Source organism: Trichosurus vulpecula, chromosome 2, assembly GCF_011100635.1.
Source record: "Trichosurus vulpecula isolate mTriVul1 chromosome 2, mTriVul1.pri, whole genome shotgun sequence".
Lineage (NCBI taxonomy): Eukaryota > Metazoa > Chordata > Mammalia > Diprotodontia > Phalangeridae > Trichosurus > Trichosurus vulpecula.
The window spans coordinates 41,286,704-41,303,223 of record NC_050574.1 but is presented as its reverse complement, the minus strand read 5'-3'; the positions used below and the strand labels follow the sequence as shown (position 1 = coordinate 41,303,223).

The following is a 16,520-nucleotide window of genomic DNA, read 5'->3' as shown; positions in this document are numbered from 1 at the left end:
TTCTGCTGCCAAGTCTGAACATTTGCAAACCAAACTCCAGAATCCTTCCATCTGGATCCAAGTTTTATATTGTAAATCCATTGCCAACGCCTGCCATTCACCTTTCCCCCCTCCCACTTGTGCCCGGCTCTCTGCAGACTGGACTTGGGGTGAGCAGTGTGAGCGGTGTAGGCCAGGCAGCTTTGGTAATGCCACGGGGCCCGGTGGCTGTCAGCCCTGTCAATGCAATGGGCATGGGGACCCCCAGCAGGGCCGCTGCGATGGCCACACGGGGCTGTGCTTCTGCCAAGACCACACTGAGGGGGCCCACTGTGAGCTCTGTGCGACCGGCTACTATGGGGACCCTCGGTGAGCATGCAGGGGGCAGAGGAGATGGACGATGGGCTCTGGGTGGGTGGTGGGGACAGGGCAAACCCGGATAAGAGTGTGAGTAACCGAGGAGAAGCTGGGGCGTGGGCTGGAGGAGGGAACTGAAAGGAACCTGAGATGCAGGTGGTCCTCATGGGGTCACTGAGGCAGGAGGAGGGGGGTGGGTAATGAACTGTTTGAGCTAAGGGCCCTGGGGGAAGTTGGGGGGAGTCACACAAGGAATCCACAAAAGGGTGGGGGGGATCTCTGATTCCTCCTTGTCCTACCCCCACAGGGCCGGGGGCTCTTGTTTCCGGGAGTGTGGGGGCAGAGCCCTCCTCACCAATGTGTCATCTGTGGCATTGGGCTCCCGCCGAGCAGGGGGACCCCCCCAAGTGGGCAGTCAAGCTGGGCCCGGGCTGGCCTACTGTGTGTGGGTGGTGTCAGCCTCTGAAAACTTGGAGCCCTGCCCTCCTGGGATTCCTTGTCCCCCACTGACCCTCACCTTCTCCCCAGACAGCAGCACCCCTTGCACGGTGAGCATTCGGAGAGAGCTTTGGTGGGCGGGGGGGATTCATCTAAGTGGGACACATCCTGTCTGCTTCCTGAGACACCTCCCCCTCCCCCATCACCACTCAGACCCTACTCTTCCCCATGACTCAGACTTCACCTGATGGGGTGCTGAACAAGCAGAGAACCACCCCCTCAGACAAGAGGCAGCTGGGGCCTGGTCTGGGGCTGGCTCAGGAGAGCCCTGATCTGATAAAACAAACCTATCCTCCCCATGCTGGGCCTGAGGGGGCAGGACTGAGCTGGGACCTCTCAGGGGACAGGGACTCTGGGCATGTAGGGTCAGAGGTGCTCTGACAGGGAAGGGACAGTCCCGGTGGGACTGGGGCTGCTCTTCTCCCTTGGTCCTGAGCCCCCAGACTACTAGACAAAGCCCTCCTGTTCCCTGAAGCCTGGCCCTGACTGCCCTCCCCTCCTCCACAGCTGAGCTATGTCCTGGCCTTTGATGGTTTCCCACGATTCCTGGACACAGGCATCGTGCAGTCTGACCGGAGCCTCATTGCAGCTTTTTGTGGCCAGCGGCGGGACCGGCCCCTCACCGTGCAGGCACTCTCAGGTATGGAGAACCCAGGCTTTCTTGTCTGGAGGTGGAGCCAGCCCTAAAGGAGGAGGCTCGGGACTCTGGTCCCAGCCCAGGGAATGCTCCTACCAGGCCAACGAGGGGGAGCCCCTGGGCCAGCTCAGCTGCCCCCCGTGCTCCAATCCCCCCCAGAATGAGGGGAGCCCCTGGGCTGGCTCAGCCACACCCCCGTGCTCCTGCCCTCCCAGAACAAGGGAAGCCCCTGGGCTGATTCAGCCATCCCCTGTGCTTCCATCCCCCCAGATCTAGGGGAGCCCCTGGGCCCACTCAGCTGCCCCCTGTACTCCCAACACCCAGAATGAGGGGAGCCCCTGGACTGGCTCAGCTGCTCCCTGTGTTCCTGCTCCCCCAGGGCTGCTGGTCCTACACTGGGAGGCGAACGGCTCATCCTCATGGGGTTTCAATGCATCCGTGGGTTCCGGCCGCTGTGAGATGGGGGCAGGGGGCCCTGGGAGCTGCCCAGCCCCGCAGGAGTGTGTCCCTGAAGAAGCAGGAGGAGGTGGGGCCGGCCACTGCCGCTGCCCCCCAGGCTGGGCTGGCCCTGCCTGCACCCTGGCCCTGTGCCCTGGGAACTGCTCTGCCCACATTGGGGGGGGCATCTGTAACCAGGTGTGAGTGGGTGGTGGGCTGGGGGTGGGGATGGGGAGGGGAGTATGTGTTCAGGGGAGGCGGCCTTTGTTTGACCCCAGATTTCCTCCCCCATCTTCTCCTCAGAGCCTAGGACTGTGTGTCTGCTTTGAAGGTTTTGGGGGAGCAGACTGTGCCACACATCTGGATGGGGGGCAGCTTGTCTGGGAGACGCTCCTGGACAGCCGGCTTTCTGCTGTGAGTCCTGCCCTGGGGCCCAGCCCTGACTGCTCTGGGAGGGACCTCGGGACCCAGCCCCTGCACCCCCTTCTCTGCCCAGTGGGACCCAGGGCCTTGTTTGCCTGCTCCTTCCTTCCCTTGGCTCCCAGCCCAGACAGCTGAAGGATCTTGAAGGAAGGCTCCATTTTATTCCTCACAGTCTGTGATTGTGGATCCCGTTTTCCTGGCTGACCACCTCCCTCCTGATCCTACTGAGGATGAAGGGGGTGGGGAGGGGGAGGGAGGGAGAGAGAGTGGGGGGGAGAGAGAGAGAGCCAGAGACAGAGAAGAGAGAGGGGGAGAGAGAGAGAGAAAAGAGAAGGGGAGAGGAGGGAGAGAGACAGAGAAGAAGAGAGAGGGGGAGAGAGAGAGAAAAGAGAAGGGGAGAGGAGGGAGAGAGACAGACAGAGAAGAGAGAGGGGGGGAGAGAGAGAGAAGAGAGAAGGGGAGAGGAGGGAGAGAGACAGAGACAGACAGACAGACAGGCAGCCCTGCCCCACTGGCTGGGCTCTTAGGCCTGTTTTTCTGGAGCACTGCAGGGTCAGAGGGAGTCGAGGGGCTGCTTGGCCTCCCTCTCCCCCTGCCCTTCGGTTACCGGTTGAGGGGGCAGATCTTTGGGTCAGACATGTTTCCCCCTCCGCATACACATACTCCCTCTCCAGGCCCAAGCCTGAGTCCTCTGTCTCCCCGTAGGACACAGCAAGCCGCTTCCTGCACCGTCTGGGCCACACCATGGTTGAGGGGCCTGACTCTACCCTGTGGATGTTCGGGGGTCTGGGCCTGCCTCAGGGGCTCTTGGGCAACCTGTACAGGTGAGGGTGGCCTCCAGGGCTGCTGGGTACCTCCCTGTCCAGTTGAAGGCTGACCGTGCCCGGCCTCTCCACAGGTACTCAGTGGGGGAGCGGCGCTGGACCCAGATGCTGGCTGGGTCCGAGGACGGGGGGCCTGGGCCTGCGCCCCGCGTGTTCCATGCATCTGCCTATGTGCCCGCTGGCCGTGGCGCCATGTACTTGCTGGGTGGCCTCACGGCGGCAGGGGTTGCCCGGGACTTCTGGGTCCTCAACCTCACCACCTTGCAGTGGCGTCAGGAGAAGGTGAGCGGCCACTGACCCCCCTCCGCCTGGGGTCCCTTCTCGCCTGTGCCCTCTGCTCCATGGGAGGTCATTACCCTTGCCCTCCTCCTGACTGCAGTGCCCTCCTCTTTGAGCGGCTCTCTGTTCCCCCGCCTCAGACCCCGCAGGCCCTGCTGCTGCCTGCTGTGGCTGGCCACACGCTGACCTCCCGGCGAGGCTTGTCCCTGCTGCTTGTTGGGGGATATTCACCTGAAAATGGTTTCAACCAACAACTCCTGGAGTATCAGCTGACAACGGGAATGTGGCTGGCCGGGCCCTCGAGTGGGACACCACCCACCGGTGAGGATGAGGAGCCTGGGGCGGGGCCCCCTACAGCCCCCCAGGCTCTCATTGCCCATCTCTGTGGCTCCTCTCCTTTCCCCAGGCCTTTATGGTCACTCGGCGGTCTACCACGAGGCCACAGACTCTCTGTATGTCTTTGGCGGCTTCCGCTTTCATGTTGAGCTGGCTGCCCCGTCCCCAGAGCTCTACTCCCTGCACTGCCCTGACCGCACCTGGAGCCTGCTGGCCCCTTCCCAGGGGGCAAAGGTCAGGGTCACTGGGCCCCCCTGGGAGGCAGAGGATGGGTGGAGACACTCCCACAGAAAGTGGAGGGGCAGGATGAGGTAGCTGAGGTGGAGGGTCAGCACATGGGAGGCTTCTCCCCATCAGAGCTCCCCAGGGAGGTAGGAGCTGAACTTGGCCCCATGCTGCCTCAGGCCAGCCAGATGAGCTCAGAGGGCCAAGATCTTCCTGTGGGTCCCAGGCATTGAGGATGGCTTCTGGGAAGGAGAGGCTTGATGGGGGGGACCCAGATAGGAGCCTGTGGACCAGGAAGGAGCCTGTGGGGGTTATGGGGGAGATCTGAGGGGTGGGATTCATGCAGGCAGGGGAGGCTTCAGCCAGGCTTCCTAGAGGGCAGGGTTTGGAGGAAAGAGGGCTTCCCAGGGAATGGAAGGGGGTGATTCTGGAGGGGCTTCCTGAAGCCTTGTGTGATGGGGAGGAACAGGGAAGGGCCTGAACTGTGGGGGCCCCTCCTGGCTGTAACTCTGCCCCCTCCCCTAGCCCAGGCCCCGGCTGTTCCACGCAGCAGCCCTACTTGGGGACACCATGGTGGTCCTGGGGGGCCGTTCGGAGCCGGACGAGTTCAGCAGCGATGTCCTGTTGTACCAGGTCAACTGCAATTCCTGGCTGCTGCCCAACCTGACCCGTGAGTGGCAGACCCCTGTGAGGGAGGGGCAGAGGGGCACCAGGGCTCGTTGGCCGTTCATCCTGCCCAAGCTCTGTGGGCATCCTGCATCCTAGTCACAGGTTTGGAACCAGTACAGGGACCTCAGAGGCCATTGGGGTCAGCCTTCCCATTTTACTGATGAGGACACTGAGGCCCAGACAGAAGTACCCCAAGATGCAGAGCTCAGGAGGAGCGCCCGAGGGACGTGAGTCCAGGCCAGCACTTCCCACGGCCCGATTCTGTGTGGTCACTGCACAGTGTCTTCTGGGCCGCCTGCCTGCTTGGGACTTGGCAGTCAGCACTCTCCTCAGACAGCTCTCTCTGTGGGGCCAGAAATGTTCCCAGCGATCCCTGACCTTGGCTGCAGACTGTGCTGCCCCTTTCCATAGAGTCACCCTGAGCCAGATACGTCCCAACTGAGGCCAGCCTTGCCCAGGGCCCGTGATGGCTCGTTTTCCAACCCAGGAGCCCACTGACCCCCCTTCCCCATCTGTGCCTGCTGACACTCTGTCTGCCTCTGCCAACCCATTCCTCTGCCTATGTCTGTCTGCCAACCCCCTGCCCCCCGTCCATGTCTGCTGACCCCCTTCCCTCTGTCTGCACCTGCTGACCCCCTGTCCCTCTGTCCATGTCTACTGACCCCAATCCCTCTGTCCACCTCTGCTGACCCCTGTCTCTCTCTCTGTCTGCTGACTCCCTGTCCATGTCTGCCTGTTGGCCTCTCCTGGTCTCTGTTAGGACTTACTCACTGACTCTCTCTCTCTCTCTCTGCCTCTTTACCTGTCCCCCTCCCTCAGGCTCCAGTCTTTCCTTCTGTTTTCGTGGTCTCTCCACCAGCTCTGCCACCCCTCCTCCTGCCCTCTCAGACCCTGTCTCTGAGCCTCCTTCTCTGCCTCTGCTGCCCGCAGGTCCAGCTTCCGTGGGGCCCCCAATGGAGGAGTCCGTGGCCCACGCCGTGGCGGCTGTGGGGGGCCGCCTCTACATCTCTGGGGGCTTTGGTGGGGTGGCCCTGGGGCGCCTGCTGTCTCTGAGCTTGCCTTCGGACCCCTGTCACCTGGTGCACTCCCCTGAGGCCTGTAATGCCTCGGGTGCCTGCAGCTGGTGCCATGGAGCATGCCTGTCAGGAGACCAAGCCCACAGGTGACGGAGAGATTTCCGGGACCCCTGGGGACACGGCCCAAGGAGGGGAGGAGAGGCGGGGCTGGGGGGCGGGGCTGGGGGAGGGGGGCGGGGCTCCCCGTGCCCCACATTGCCCTGAGACCGAGGGAGGGGCAGCGCGATCCCGGGTCAGTGGGTAGGGAGGGGACACGCCGGGCAGTGCCCTAAGCCCCGCTGTCCTTCACGTGCCGCCTGCCCCTGGTACCCAGGTTGGGCTGCAGCGGTGCCTCCTGCTCCCCCATGCCCCGTACGTCGGAGGAGTGTCGCCGCCTGCGCACCTGCAGCGAGTGCCTCGCCCGACACCCCCGCACCCTGAGACCGGGGGAAGGGGAGGAGGTGAGGTACTCCCTGCCCTGAGCCCACTGCAAAGAGGAGGGGGGGCATCCCCCCGGGGGCCCTGGGCCTGAACGTCCTCCTCCCGCCAGGCCGCCCCGCCGCGGTGTAAGTGGTGCACCAACTGCCCGGAGGGCGCCTGCATCGGCCGCAACGGCTCCTGCACCTCGGAGAACGACTGTCGCATCAACCAGCGCGAAGTGTTCTGGGCTGGCAACTGCTCGGAGGCCGCGTGTGGGGCGGCAGACTGCGAGCAGTGCACGCAGGAGGGCAAGTGCATGTGGACTCGCCAGTTCAAGCGCACCGGTGAGCGCCGGGGGAGCCGCGGGGGGAGGTGGGGGCCGAGGCTGGGCTGGGCCGGGGTCCCAGCTCAGGCTGCTCTTCCTTCCCCCAGGGGAGACCCGCCGCATTCTCTCCGTGCAGCCCACCTACGACTGGACCTGTTTCAGCCATTCGCTGCTCAACGTGTCCCCGATGCCCGTGGAGTCGTCGCCCCCCATGCCCTGTCCCACACCCTGCCACCGCCTCGCCAACTGCTCTTCTTGCCTCGACTCCAAGGGCGCCGATGGGGGCTGGCAGCACTGCGTCTGGAGTAGCAGCCTCCAGCAGGTGGGGGGCAGGTGGGGGGTTCTCAGGGCCCCAGGGAGGAGTGGGCATTGCAGGAGAGGGGGAACAGGGGCCCCAGGGACGGGTGGGCACCACAGGAGAGGAGGGGCAGGGGCCCAGAGAGGAGTGGGCAGTACAGGAGAGGAGGGGCAGGGGCTCAGGGAGAGGTGGGCACCACAGGAGTGGGAGGCAGGAGCTGCCAATCTGATTCCTCATTCTCTGTGTCTCTTTTGCTGCTCCCGGGTCCTGCCCCGCCCTCTCTCCTCTTTCCTCTGCCCTTGCAGTGTCTGAGCCCGTCTTTTCTGCCCCTGCGCTGCCTGGCAGGGGGCTGCGGGCGGCTGTTGCGAGGGGCAGAGAGCTGCTCTCTGGGCTGTGGCAATGCCCCACAGTGTGCCCTGTGCCTCCGACGTCCACATTGCGGCTGGTGTGCCAAGGGAGACCCTGGCCAGGATGGGGCAGGGCTGTGTATGGAGGGTGGCCTCAGCGGGCCCCGAAATGGTGAGAATGGGTACCCTGGGCCAGATGCAGGAAGGGCTCGAAGTGGTGGGCAGAGCTGGGGGCAGGGTGGCAGATGTTTTGGGTTCTGATCCAGGCCCAGCTACGCGTACTGTGTGACCTTGAACACTTCTCTGCTCCTCTTTGAATCTCCCATCTCTGTGTGTGTCAAGCAGGGGGGTGCGGGGTGTTGGATTTGATATCTGAGCACCCCTGGCTCTGGCATTCAAGGACTGGATGGGTCAGGCCAACGAGGCCAGGGTCAGCAGGGTGGGTCACAATGGGAGGAGCGGGTGTGATCTCCCTCCCTTGCCCTTTACCCGACAGGGCTGACCTGCGGGCATGGAGATCCTCGAGCCTCCTGGGCCTTCCTGTCCTGTCCTCCTGAGAATGAGTGTGTCAATGGACACCACGACTGTAATGAGACCCAGAACTGTCATGACCGTCCTCATGGCTACGAGTGTACCTGCAAGACTGGCTACACCATGGACCAGTGAGGACAGGGTGGAGGGGGAGACTGATATGCCATGGGCCAGTAAGGATGGGGGGTATGGATATACCATGGACCAATGAGGACGGAAGCCAGTGAGGATGGGGAGGGGGGGGACAGAGGGGACTGATATGCCATGGGCCAGTGAGGATGGGGGGACAGATACACCATGGACCAGTAAGGACGGGGGAGCCAGTGAGGATGGGGTGGAGGCGGGGACTGATACACCATGGACCAGTGAGGACAGTGATATGTCATAGACTGGGGGGACTGGGTGGGGCTGGGAGACTTTTGACCCTTGCCCCTTGCTTCCTTCCCTCGGCAGTGCACGGGGTCAGTGCCGCCCAGTCTGTGCCCAAGGCTGCGTGAACGGCTCCTGCGTGGAGCCTGACCACTGTCTCTGCCACTTTGGTTTTGTCGGCCGTAACTGTTCGACTGAGTGTCGTTGCAACAGGCACAGTAACTGTGATGGTGTGGGGGCCCGGGACCGCTGCCTTGAGTGCCATAACAACACTGCGGTGAGGACCCTGGGGCCCAAAGCCCAGCTTTATCCCTGCTCTTGGCTGACCTCACTCACCCTTCACCCCTGACCTCAGCCCCAGCCTGTACCTTGGGCTTTGACTGCTGTGGCCTCTGTCCTCACCCCCATCCCTGCTTTTCCCCCCACCTCCTCACCAGAGCCTGCCTTCCCTGAGCTCTTCTCTCCAGTCCTTCCCTGACCCTTCGAGCATGGCTGCGTGCGATCCATTGCTCAGTCAGCAAACCTTTATTCCGTGCTTGCAGCGCTGTGCTAGGGTACAAGTGCGCTCTGACGGGAGCAATGGCAACGGTGAGCATTATGATAACAATAGCTAACATTTCTGTGGCCCCGTAAGACTCTCACTGGCTTTATCCATATTATCTCACTGGATCTTTGCAACAAACTAGCAGGGTAGGTGCTTATTAGTATCTCCATTTCACAGACGAGGAAACTGAGGCACAGGTGAAGGTACTTGCCCAGAGTCACACAGCTAGATTTGACTTCGGGTGTCCCTGATTCCTCCTGTTCTAACCACTGCCCCACCTGCTGCCCCATAAGTAGACAGAAAATAAATATAAGAGAATGAGTCCAAATAAATAGAGCGGTTAGATACAAGGTGGCTTGTGAGGGGGAGCACTAGCTTGGGGCTGAGGCATGGGGCGGTGCTGTTGGAGAGCCAGTGCTGTGTGGCAGGAGCCGCAGAGAAGGCCAGTCTAGGTGAATGCTGGGCAGAGAGATTGGGACCAGGCATAGATCTTGGTGGCAGCAGCGTGGGAGCTGGGCCGACATGGGCAGAGATGGGATGAGGCTCTGGTCATGTGTGGGGGAGGGAGAGGTGCAGAGAGCGCAGGCTGGGGGACAGAGGGTGTCCTCTGCTCCGGGCATGTTGAGCTGGAAAAGCCTGTGGGATGCCAGGCCCTGCCCTCCCAGAGCTCCCTCTCAGTAACGGGGGACACACAATGTAGACAGCTGTGTGCGGGGTACGAGGTTATAGATGGACACACAGAGATTCACAGGGGCTAGATAATTAACTAAGAAAAGGCACTAGCAGAGGCAGGGAGAGGGAGAGGCTTCCTGGAGAAGATGGGATTTTAGCAGGGACTCGCAGAAAGCCTGGGAAGTGAGGAGGCAGAGGTGAGGAGGAGAGTGTTCCAGGCACAGGGCACAACTGAAGGAGGCCAGGGCCACTGAAAAGGTGGGAGAGGGCCAGGTCATGAAGATCTTTTCTGTTTGGTTCTGGGGGGAAAGAGAGTGAGTTCAGTTTGGGACATGTTGAGTTTAAGATGGCTGTGGGACGTCCAGCTCCAGATGTCCAGTAGGCCCTAGGAGATGAGGAACTGGGGATCAAGAGAGAGGTTAAGCCTGGGCAAATAGACCTGAAAATCGTTACACAGAACTAGATGAAGAACCAGGAAAGGACACAGAGAAGGAGCGGCCAGAGAGGGAGGAGAATCAGGAGAAAGAGGGTGGTGTTCTGAAAACCTAGAGAAGAGGGTGATAGACCATGTCCAAGGCTGCAGAGAAGGTGAGAAGGATGAGGACTGAGGAAAGGCCATTGGATTTGGTAACTGAGATCCTTGGTCACTTTGGAGAGAGCAGCTTCTGTGGGAAGATGAGGTCGAAAGCCGGGAGGCTGCAGAGGCACTGGTTGTAGATGGTCCTCTCAAGGGGTCCAGGGAAAAGCAGCCGAGTTGGGAGGGGATGAGCAGCTGGGTTTAGCAGAGTGAGTGGGAGTGAAGGACCCAGAGTAGACACGTCGATCCCTGGCCCTGCCTCCTGCCAGCCAACCGTCCACTGGGTGGAAGGGCTCATGTCTCATGTGTCGTGTAGAAGAGAGAAGTTAGGTGACATGATGAAGTGAGGGTGTTGGAGGACGTGGCTGCCCAAGGTCGTTCTGGCCTTGGGAAGAACGAACTTGGAGTGGGGGTGCACAGGGGGAGACCTGGAGGAAAAAGAGCCAGACGTGACCTGACCCAGGTAAAGAGGTTCCAGAGCTGGAATTTGAACCCAGAGCCGGTGGGCTTCCCACCACGTTGACTTGCTATTTACCTTGTGCCTCTTGGCCCCAGAAGGCAAGGCTGAGGTGGAAAAGGAAAATGCTCCCAACAATCAGAGCTGTTTAGTAATAGAATGAGTAGGCTCATCAGGTAGAGATCTCCCTGTCAGTGGAAGTCTTCAGGCAGAGCGACCCCTTTGGCATGTCACAGAATCAGAGGGTGTAGCCACGTGGTCAAACCCAGACCCTGAAGGAAATTCTCTACAGGGTCACCAAGAATGTATTCCGTCTACTGCCTGAAGACTTCCAGTAAGGGTAAATCCAGGCAGGGGATAGGGCATAGGACTGCCTGAGTTCAAATCCAGCCTCAGACACTGACCCTGGACAAGTCACTTCACCCCATGTGCCTTGGTTTCATCATCTGTAAATGAGGGTGATAACCACCTGCTCTCCAGGGTGGTTCTGAGGCCCAAACAAGGTAACATTTGTGGAGTGCTCTGCCAACGCAAGAGTTTGACCTCCCAAGGTGGCACATTCCGCGCTTGGACAGCTCTCGTCATCAGGAAATGTTCCCTGACGTTGTCCCTCCACCTCTCTGCCCCACTCTGGGGCCAACCAGAAAAAGAGTAATCCGTCTTCCTTCCAAACCCTCCAAGACAGTCAGACAGTTGAGCCCCCCCCCCCCCCCCCCAGCATTCTGGTCTCTTCTTTCTGGACCCACTGCTTCCTGCAGCTTTCCTGCACCGTTCCTCCCAGTTCAACCTAAGATACCTAGATCGTGCAGCCCCTCTGCTGTACTGCTGATTCACGGAGAACCGGAAAATACCCAATTTTTTTTTTAAATGGAAATCAATCCCCCACACAGCCCTCATCCTATATTTTGAAGGTGATTTAAAAAAAAAAAAAACAACTCGCATTTAGAACTTGATGCCTGACCTTATTCTATTCTTTTGTATTTCATTCGGTCCATTGTTGTGGTCAGTAAAGATGTAGGGTATCTTTCGCTTCTTATCCAGGGTGCAGGCTGTCCCTCCAAACTTCATGCCTTTTGCAGATTTGAGAAGCATGCCATCTGCACCTTAAGAGCACATCTTGGCAGCACCCAGGACATGAATAGCTCCCTCCCCATTGATCTTGGTCCTCCAATATCTCATCGAATCCGCTTACCTAGACTGCCCTGTAGCATGAGAAGCTTGATCAAATGCTTTCTTGGAATCGGAAGATAGTGTGTCTGCACTGCTCCCCTCCTTTGTCTAGCTAGTTACCTGGTCAGAAAAGGAAATGACCTCAGTGTGGCTTGACCTGTTCTTGATGACGCCATGGTGCCTTTTAGTGGTCACTGCTCTTCCTAATGCTCACAAACCTTCCCCCTCCTAGCACGGCCTCGAATTTCCCCAGACACACCAACCTGTCCTTTGCAGACTTCACCCTCTTCCCTTTTTTAAAGACTCAGGAAAACGCCCTTTTCTGAACCGGTGGGACCCCTCCCATTATCTGGGATCTGAAAGATATCACCAAGAGCAGCTTAGCAATCATCTCTCTTGGTTCTTTAATAGTAAATAATAATTATAATAATGGCTTGAAATTAGCTGGCAGAGCACTCTGTGATAACATTATCTCGCATGAGGTGTGTGCTGCAGGCTGCCCAGGCCCAGGAATGGGAGCTCCTGGAGAGCAGCAATCTGCCTGTCTGCTTATTCGGGAGTCTCCACTCCCTGCTGGCCATCGCCCCAGCCTGTGTTTATATGGGAATGCTCTCCCATCTCCTGGACATCCTGGTTCCTCTCTGCTGGCTGTCTTCCACCTTTTATAGGTACTTTCAAAAATGAGTTGCCCAGAAGTGAACATTGAGCCCTAAGCATGGTCTGACCAAGGCCTAGTGACGTGGCACCTTTGTCCTTCTGGTTCTGTACACTGTGTCTCTTCATGCCACCAAAGGGACATCATTCTCTTTTTTTCTTCCTATTGTATCCCTCTGGAACTACTGAGTCAGGGGTCTGACTCCTCCCCTGGGCCCCATCCTCTGCCTGTCAGCCAGCTGGCATCATCTGACAGTGTTCCCTCCACAGGGTCCCCACTGCGAACGTTGTCGGCCACTGTTTGTGGGCTCAGCCCTGGGAGGCGGGACCTGCCGCCCCTGCCGAGCTTTCTGCAGAGGGAACAGTGACATCTGTGTCTCTGAGAAAGAGTTAGAGATGTCCCGTGATGATCCGGAGGCGTACCCCCTGGACCCTGAAGAGGTGAGTGGCCTGGGCATGCAGGTTGGGGTGAGGGAGCAGGACCTGAGGGGCTCTGGACGTCTGCATCTCAGGGGGTCTGTCCATCACCAGATTGAGAAATGGGTGTCTGAGGGGCCGAGCGAGGATGAGGCTGTGTGTGTGAACTGTCAAAACAACAGCTACGGGGACAAGTGTCAGCGCTGCCTGGAAGGCTACTTCCTCCTGGATGGCCGGTGCACCAAGTGAGTGGCAGTGGGTGGGCTGGGGGTCCCTGTCCTGGAGGAGAGCCAGATACAGGCCTGAGAAGCAGTGACCCCAGAGATTGAGAACATCCCTCCTTCCAGGTGTCAGTGTAATGGCCATGCAGACACCTGTAATGAAGATGGGACAGGCTGCCCCTGCCAGAATAACACGGAGACAGGCACCTGCCAGGGGAGCTCTCCCAGTGACCGCCGAGACTGCTATAAGTACCAGGTAAGGGCATAGGGTGATGCCGGGTCAGGTGGACAAAGGAGGGGGCGTAGCTGGTCAGGTAGATGATGTATCGTGCTAGTTCTGACAGAGGAGGGTGCCTGAATGAGAGGTGCCCAGAAGCTTCCCAGGAGTCGGGGCAATCAAAGGTCTCCTAGAATTAGGGGAACCTGAGATGGTTCTTGGAAGGAGTAGAAGAGTATCAGGGGGAACTGAGGAGGAGGAACTATTTGGGGTGGGGGGCAGAGGCCAGAGTGAGGAGGCCTTGAATGCCAGGCTGAGGAGTGGGGACCAGGGGGTGGAGGTGAGGGAGATCCCTTTCTTGCTTCTCCTGCCCCTGCAGTGTGCCAAGTGCCGGGAGTCTTTTCACGGCAGCCCCCTCGGGGGCCAGCAGTGCTACCGGCTGATCTCCGTGGAACAGGAGTGTTGCCTGGACCCCACCTCCCAGACCAATTGCTTCCATGAGCCCAAGCGCCGGGCCCTAGGCCCGGGGCGCACCGTGCTCTTTGGGGTTCAGCCAAAGTTCACTAATGTGGATATCCGCCTGACACTGGATGTGACATTTGGTGCCGTCGACCTCTATGTCTCCACGTCTTATGACACCTTTGTGGTCCGCGTGGACCCAGACACTGGAGTCCATTCTGTCCACATCCAGCCCCCTCCTCCAGCCCCACCACCTGTGGCTGCAGAGGCTGGGCTGCGAGCAGGTGAGGTGGGTGCTGGAGGGCCTGGTCTGCCCCCCGAGCCTCGGATCCGGGAGGTGCGTCCACGGGGGCTCATCACTTATGTGACTGTGATTGAGCCTGCTGCCGTGCTGGTGGTGCGCGGGGTACGGGACCGGCTCGTCATCACCTACCCTCATGAGCAGCATGCCCTCAAGTCCAGCCGCTTCTACTTGCTCCTGCTGGGTGTTGGGGACCCCACAGCACCTGGTGCGAATGGCTCCGCAGACTCCCAGGGCCTCCTCTTCTTCCGCCAAGACCAGGCACACATCGACCTTTTTGTCTTCTTCTCTGTCTTCTTCTCCTGCTTTTTCCTCTTCCTTTCACTCTGTGTCCTGCTCTGGAAGGCCAAGCAGGCCCTGGACCAGCGGCGCGAGCAACGGCGACATCTGCAGGAGATGACCAAGATGGCCAGCCGCCCTTTTGCCAAGGTCACAGTCTGCTTCCCGCCTGACCCGGCTGTTAGTGTCCCCTGGAAAACGAGTGGAATGGGCCTCCCACCTCCTGCCTTCCGCCGCTCGGAGCCTTTCCTGGCTCCACTTTTACTGACCGGGAGTGGGGGGCCTTGGGGATCTGGCAGTGGGGGCTGCTGCCCTGTGGCCCTGAGGGCCGGGCCCATCACACTGGAGCCCACAGAGGACGGCATGGCGGGGGTCGCCACGCTCCTGCTGCAGCTGCCTGGTGGCATCTACACCCCTAACCGGGCCTGCCTGGGCTCCGCCCTGGTCACCCTGCGGCACCGGCTGCAGGAGTACTGTGGAGGTGGCAGTGGACCTGGGGCCAGTGGGCACGGGGCAGGGGGTGGGAGGAAGGGACTGCTGACTCATGACAACCTCACCAGTATGTCTCTCTGAGAGCCTGGGGGTGGGGAGGGTCACCCAGTCCCTGTTCCCTGCCTCTCAGACCCCATGCTCCCAGCCCATCCCGAGTGGCCAGGCATTCCATAGGCCCCCCGGCTCATCTTTGGTTTGGCGATGCCCTTCTGTCAGCCCCTTGTTTGGACTCTGGACTGTACTGTGTCAGGCCTTTCTGAGGAGCCACCCCCTGGGCTCCAGGCCAGGTTTCCTCTCTCAAGGCAGACCCCCCTCCCACCCTCCACCCAACAATTTGAGTCCATCACCTCTGAGTCCCCCCACCCTTCCTCCCCAAAGGAGCTGCTCCATAGTGGACCCATGGCCTCCCTGGGGTCTCCCAAGCCACTGCTTCCTGGACACTGGACCTCCTTGGTTCCATTGGAAGCCCCTCGGCTTTCTGTGATGAAATACTGTTTCAGACTTGGAAGAGTCCCTGTGAACGTTTAGTCCAAGTACCTGAAACCCCGCCCCAGTGTGGGGACCTCACTACCTCTTGAGGCAGGCCATTCCAGGTGGCAGGATTTTCCTGACATTAAACCTCGTTTGCCCCTTTGTATCTCCACCTGTCACTCCTGGTCCTGCCCTCTCTGGCCCAGAGGGACTCCTGTTGTCCCTCTGCTGCAGGACAGCCCTGCAGGTAGATTGAAATAGTGCTTGTGGGTATCCTCTGGAGAGCTGTCCCTTCAGCCTGTCCTCTCCATTCGGGTCACTCTCTTTATCCATCTGCTTCCTGAGATGTGTGCAGGGCCAAAGCTCGTAACCTAGGGTGGCCCTACCCCAGTGCTCCTCCCTAGCAGGGCGGAAGCCCGCGCTCCAGGGTGGCCCCCCCGCCCAGCGCTCCCCCTCCATGGTCCAAGCGGCACAGCCCAAGGTGGGGGGAGCCACATCACAGCCTTGACTCTTGCTGAGCTTGCCAACCTGGCTGGGCCTCCATTCACCTTGTGAAGTTGTCTTTCTGAGGCCAGGTGTTGGCTCAGTGACACAGCTCCTGTGGAGGCCTTGGGGATCTGTTGTCTAGCCTGTAGTGAGAGATCCCCCCCAGCTGCCGCTCGTAGGTTCGGGGATGGTGTCATTCATGATTCATCCAAGTCATCACTCAAAATGGTCAGTGGCCTGGGGCCAGCCCCAGGCTCCAGGGGCTACTCCTGGGCTCCAGAGGTCCACATCTCTGCAGGGGGATTAGCCCCCTCTGCCTCTCCCCACCCCCTTGCTGGGTTCCCAGCCAGCAAACCCATCTCTTCTGTGGGGAACCTTCTGAGTTAAGGCGAACTGGCCAGTGAATTCACTGCCCTGGTGGTCTCCAGTTGGAGGCTGGATGACCAAGGAAAGGCCTTTGAAGCCCCTTTCCAGTCCTTAGGTTTCCTGATCAGTGACCCTTCCAGTCCTGCAGCTGCCCAAATGGCAGTTGAGGTGATCCTCGGAAAGCACTTAGCACATAAGCAGGAGCCGCAGAAATGCTCCTTCCTGCCCTTCCTAACCGGTGACTTCAGTGAGCTCCTGACCCCTCTGGTCTCTGTTTCTCTTGACTCAGGACTCCAGGACCCACCTCTTTTCTCTCCTTCCTACTTCTGAACCCCTCACCCTTTCTCATTCCCTAGAGCTGCCTGCCCCCCAGCCCCCCCCACCCCAGGTCAGAAGATTTAGACAGCCTCACTCTTGTGGGCAGGAAGGTCACTGGACTGCATGTATGGGAGAAGGAAACCTAAAATCGCCAAATAAAATGTTACCAGGGGACCCTATTGTCTGGTTGCTGTATAGAGATGTGGGAAAGAATCTGGGCCACTGGCCCCTTAAGCCGGTGCTGCCATCAGGCTGCAGTCTCTTGTGCAGATTCCCTCATTCTGTCCTCCATTTCCAGTCCATCCCTGCCCCAGTACACACGTCCTGGCTCCTGACCAGGAATTTCTCCTGCAGCCTCTTCAGGGATCCTGTGATGACCCCATGACCCCCAATCCCTCTGAGCCCAGTG

The 16,520-nt window shown here is 59.8% G+C and overlaps 1 protein-coding gene across 1 annotated transcript in view; it reads left to right on the top strand.

Moving 5' to 3' along the window:
* MEGF8 (multiple EGF like domains 8) overlaps positions 1-16,285 on the top strand; it is a 28,734-nt gene extending 12,449 nt beyond the window's left edge. Inside the window, exons 22-42 of the mRNA XM_036744939.1 lie at positions 138-348; positions 644-884; positions 1,342-1,474; positions 1,851-2,107; positions 2,213-2,323; positions 3,038-3,156; positions 3,231-3,438; positions 3,576-3,756; positions 3,842-4,005; positions 4,522-4,666; positions 5,596-5,827; positions 6,055-6,181; positions 6,271-6,484; positions 6,573-6,787; positions 7,069-7,282; positions 7,607-7,772; positions 8,095-8,287; positions 12,355-12,525; positions 12,616-12,746; positions 12,849-12,978; positions 13,319-16,285. Coding sequence (XP_036600834.1) covers positions 138-348; positions 644-884; positions 1,342-1,474; positions 1,851-2,107; positions 2,213-2,323; positions 3,038-3,156; positions 3,231-3,438; positions 3,576-3,756; positions 3,842-4,005; positions 4,522-4,666; positions 5,596-5,827; positions 6,055-6,181; positions 6,271-6,484; positions 6,573-6,787; positions 7,069-7,282; positions 7,607-7,772; positions 8,095-8,287; positions 12,355-12,525; positions 12,616-12,746; positions 12,849-12,978; positions 13,319-14,551 — 4,796 coding nt within the window. The 3' untranslated portion in view covers positions 14,552-16,285. The remainder of the gene's footprint in view (positions 1-137; positions 349-643; positions 885-1,341; positions 1,475-1,850; positions 2,108-2,212; positions 2,324-3,037; positions 3,157-3,230; positions 3,439-3,575; positions 3,757-3,841; positions 4,006-4,521; positions 4,667-5,595; positions 5,828-6,054; positions 6,182-6,270; positions 6,485-6,572; positions 6,788-7,068; positions 7,283-7,606; positions 7,773-8,094; positions 8,288-12,354; positions 12,526-12,615; positions 12,747-12,848; positions 12,979-13,318) is intronic.
* Positions 16,286-16,520: the final 235 nt, after the last annotated feature.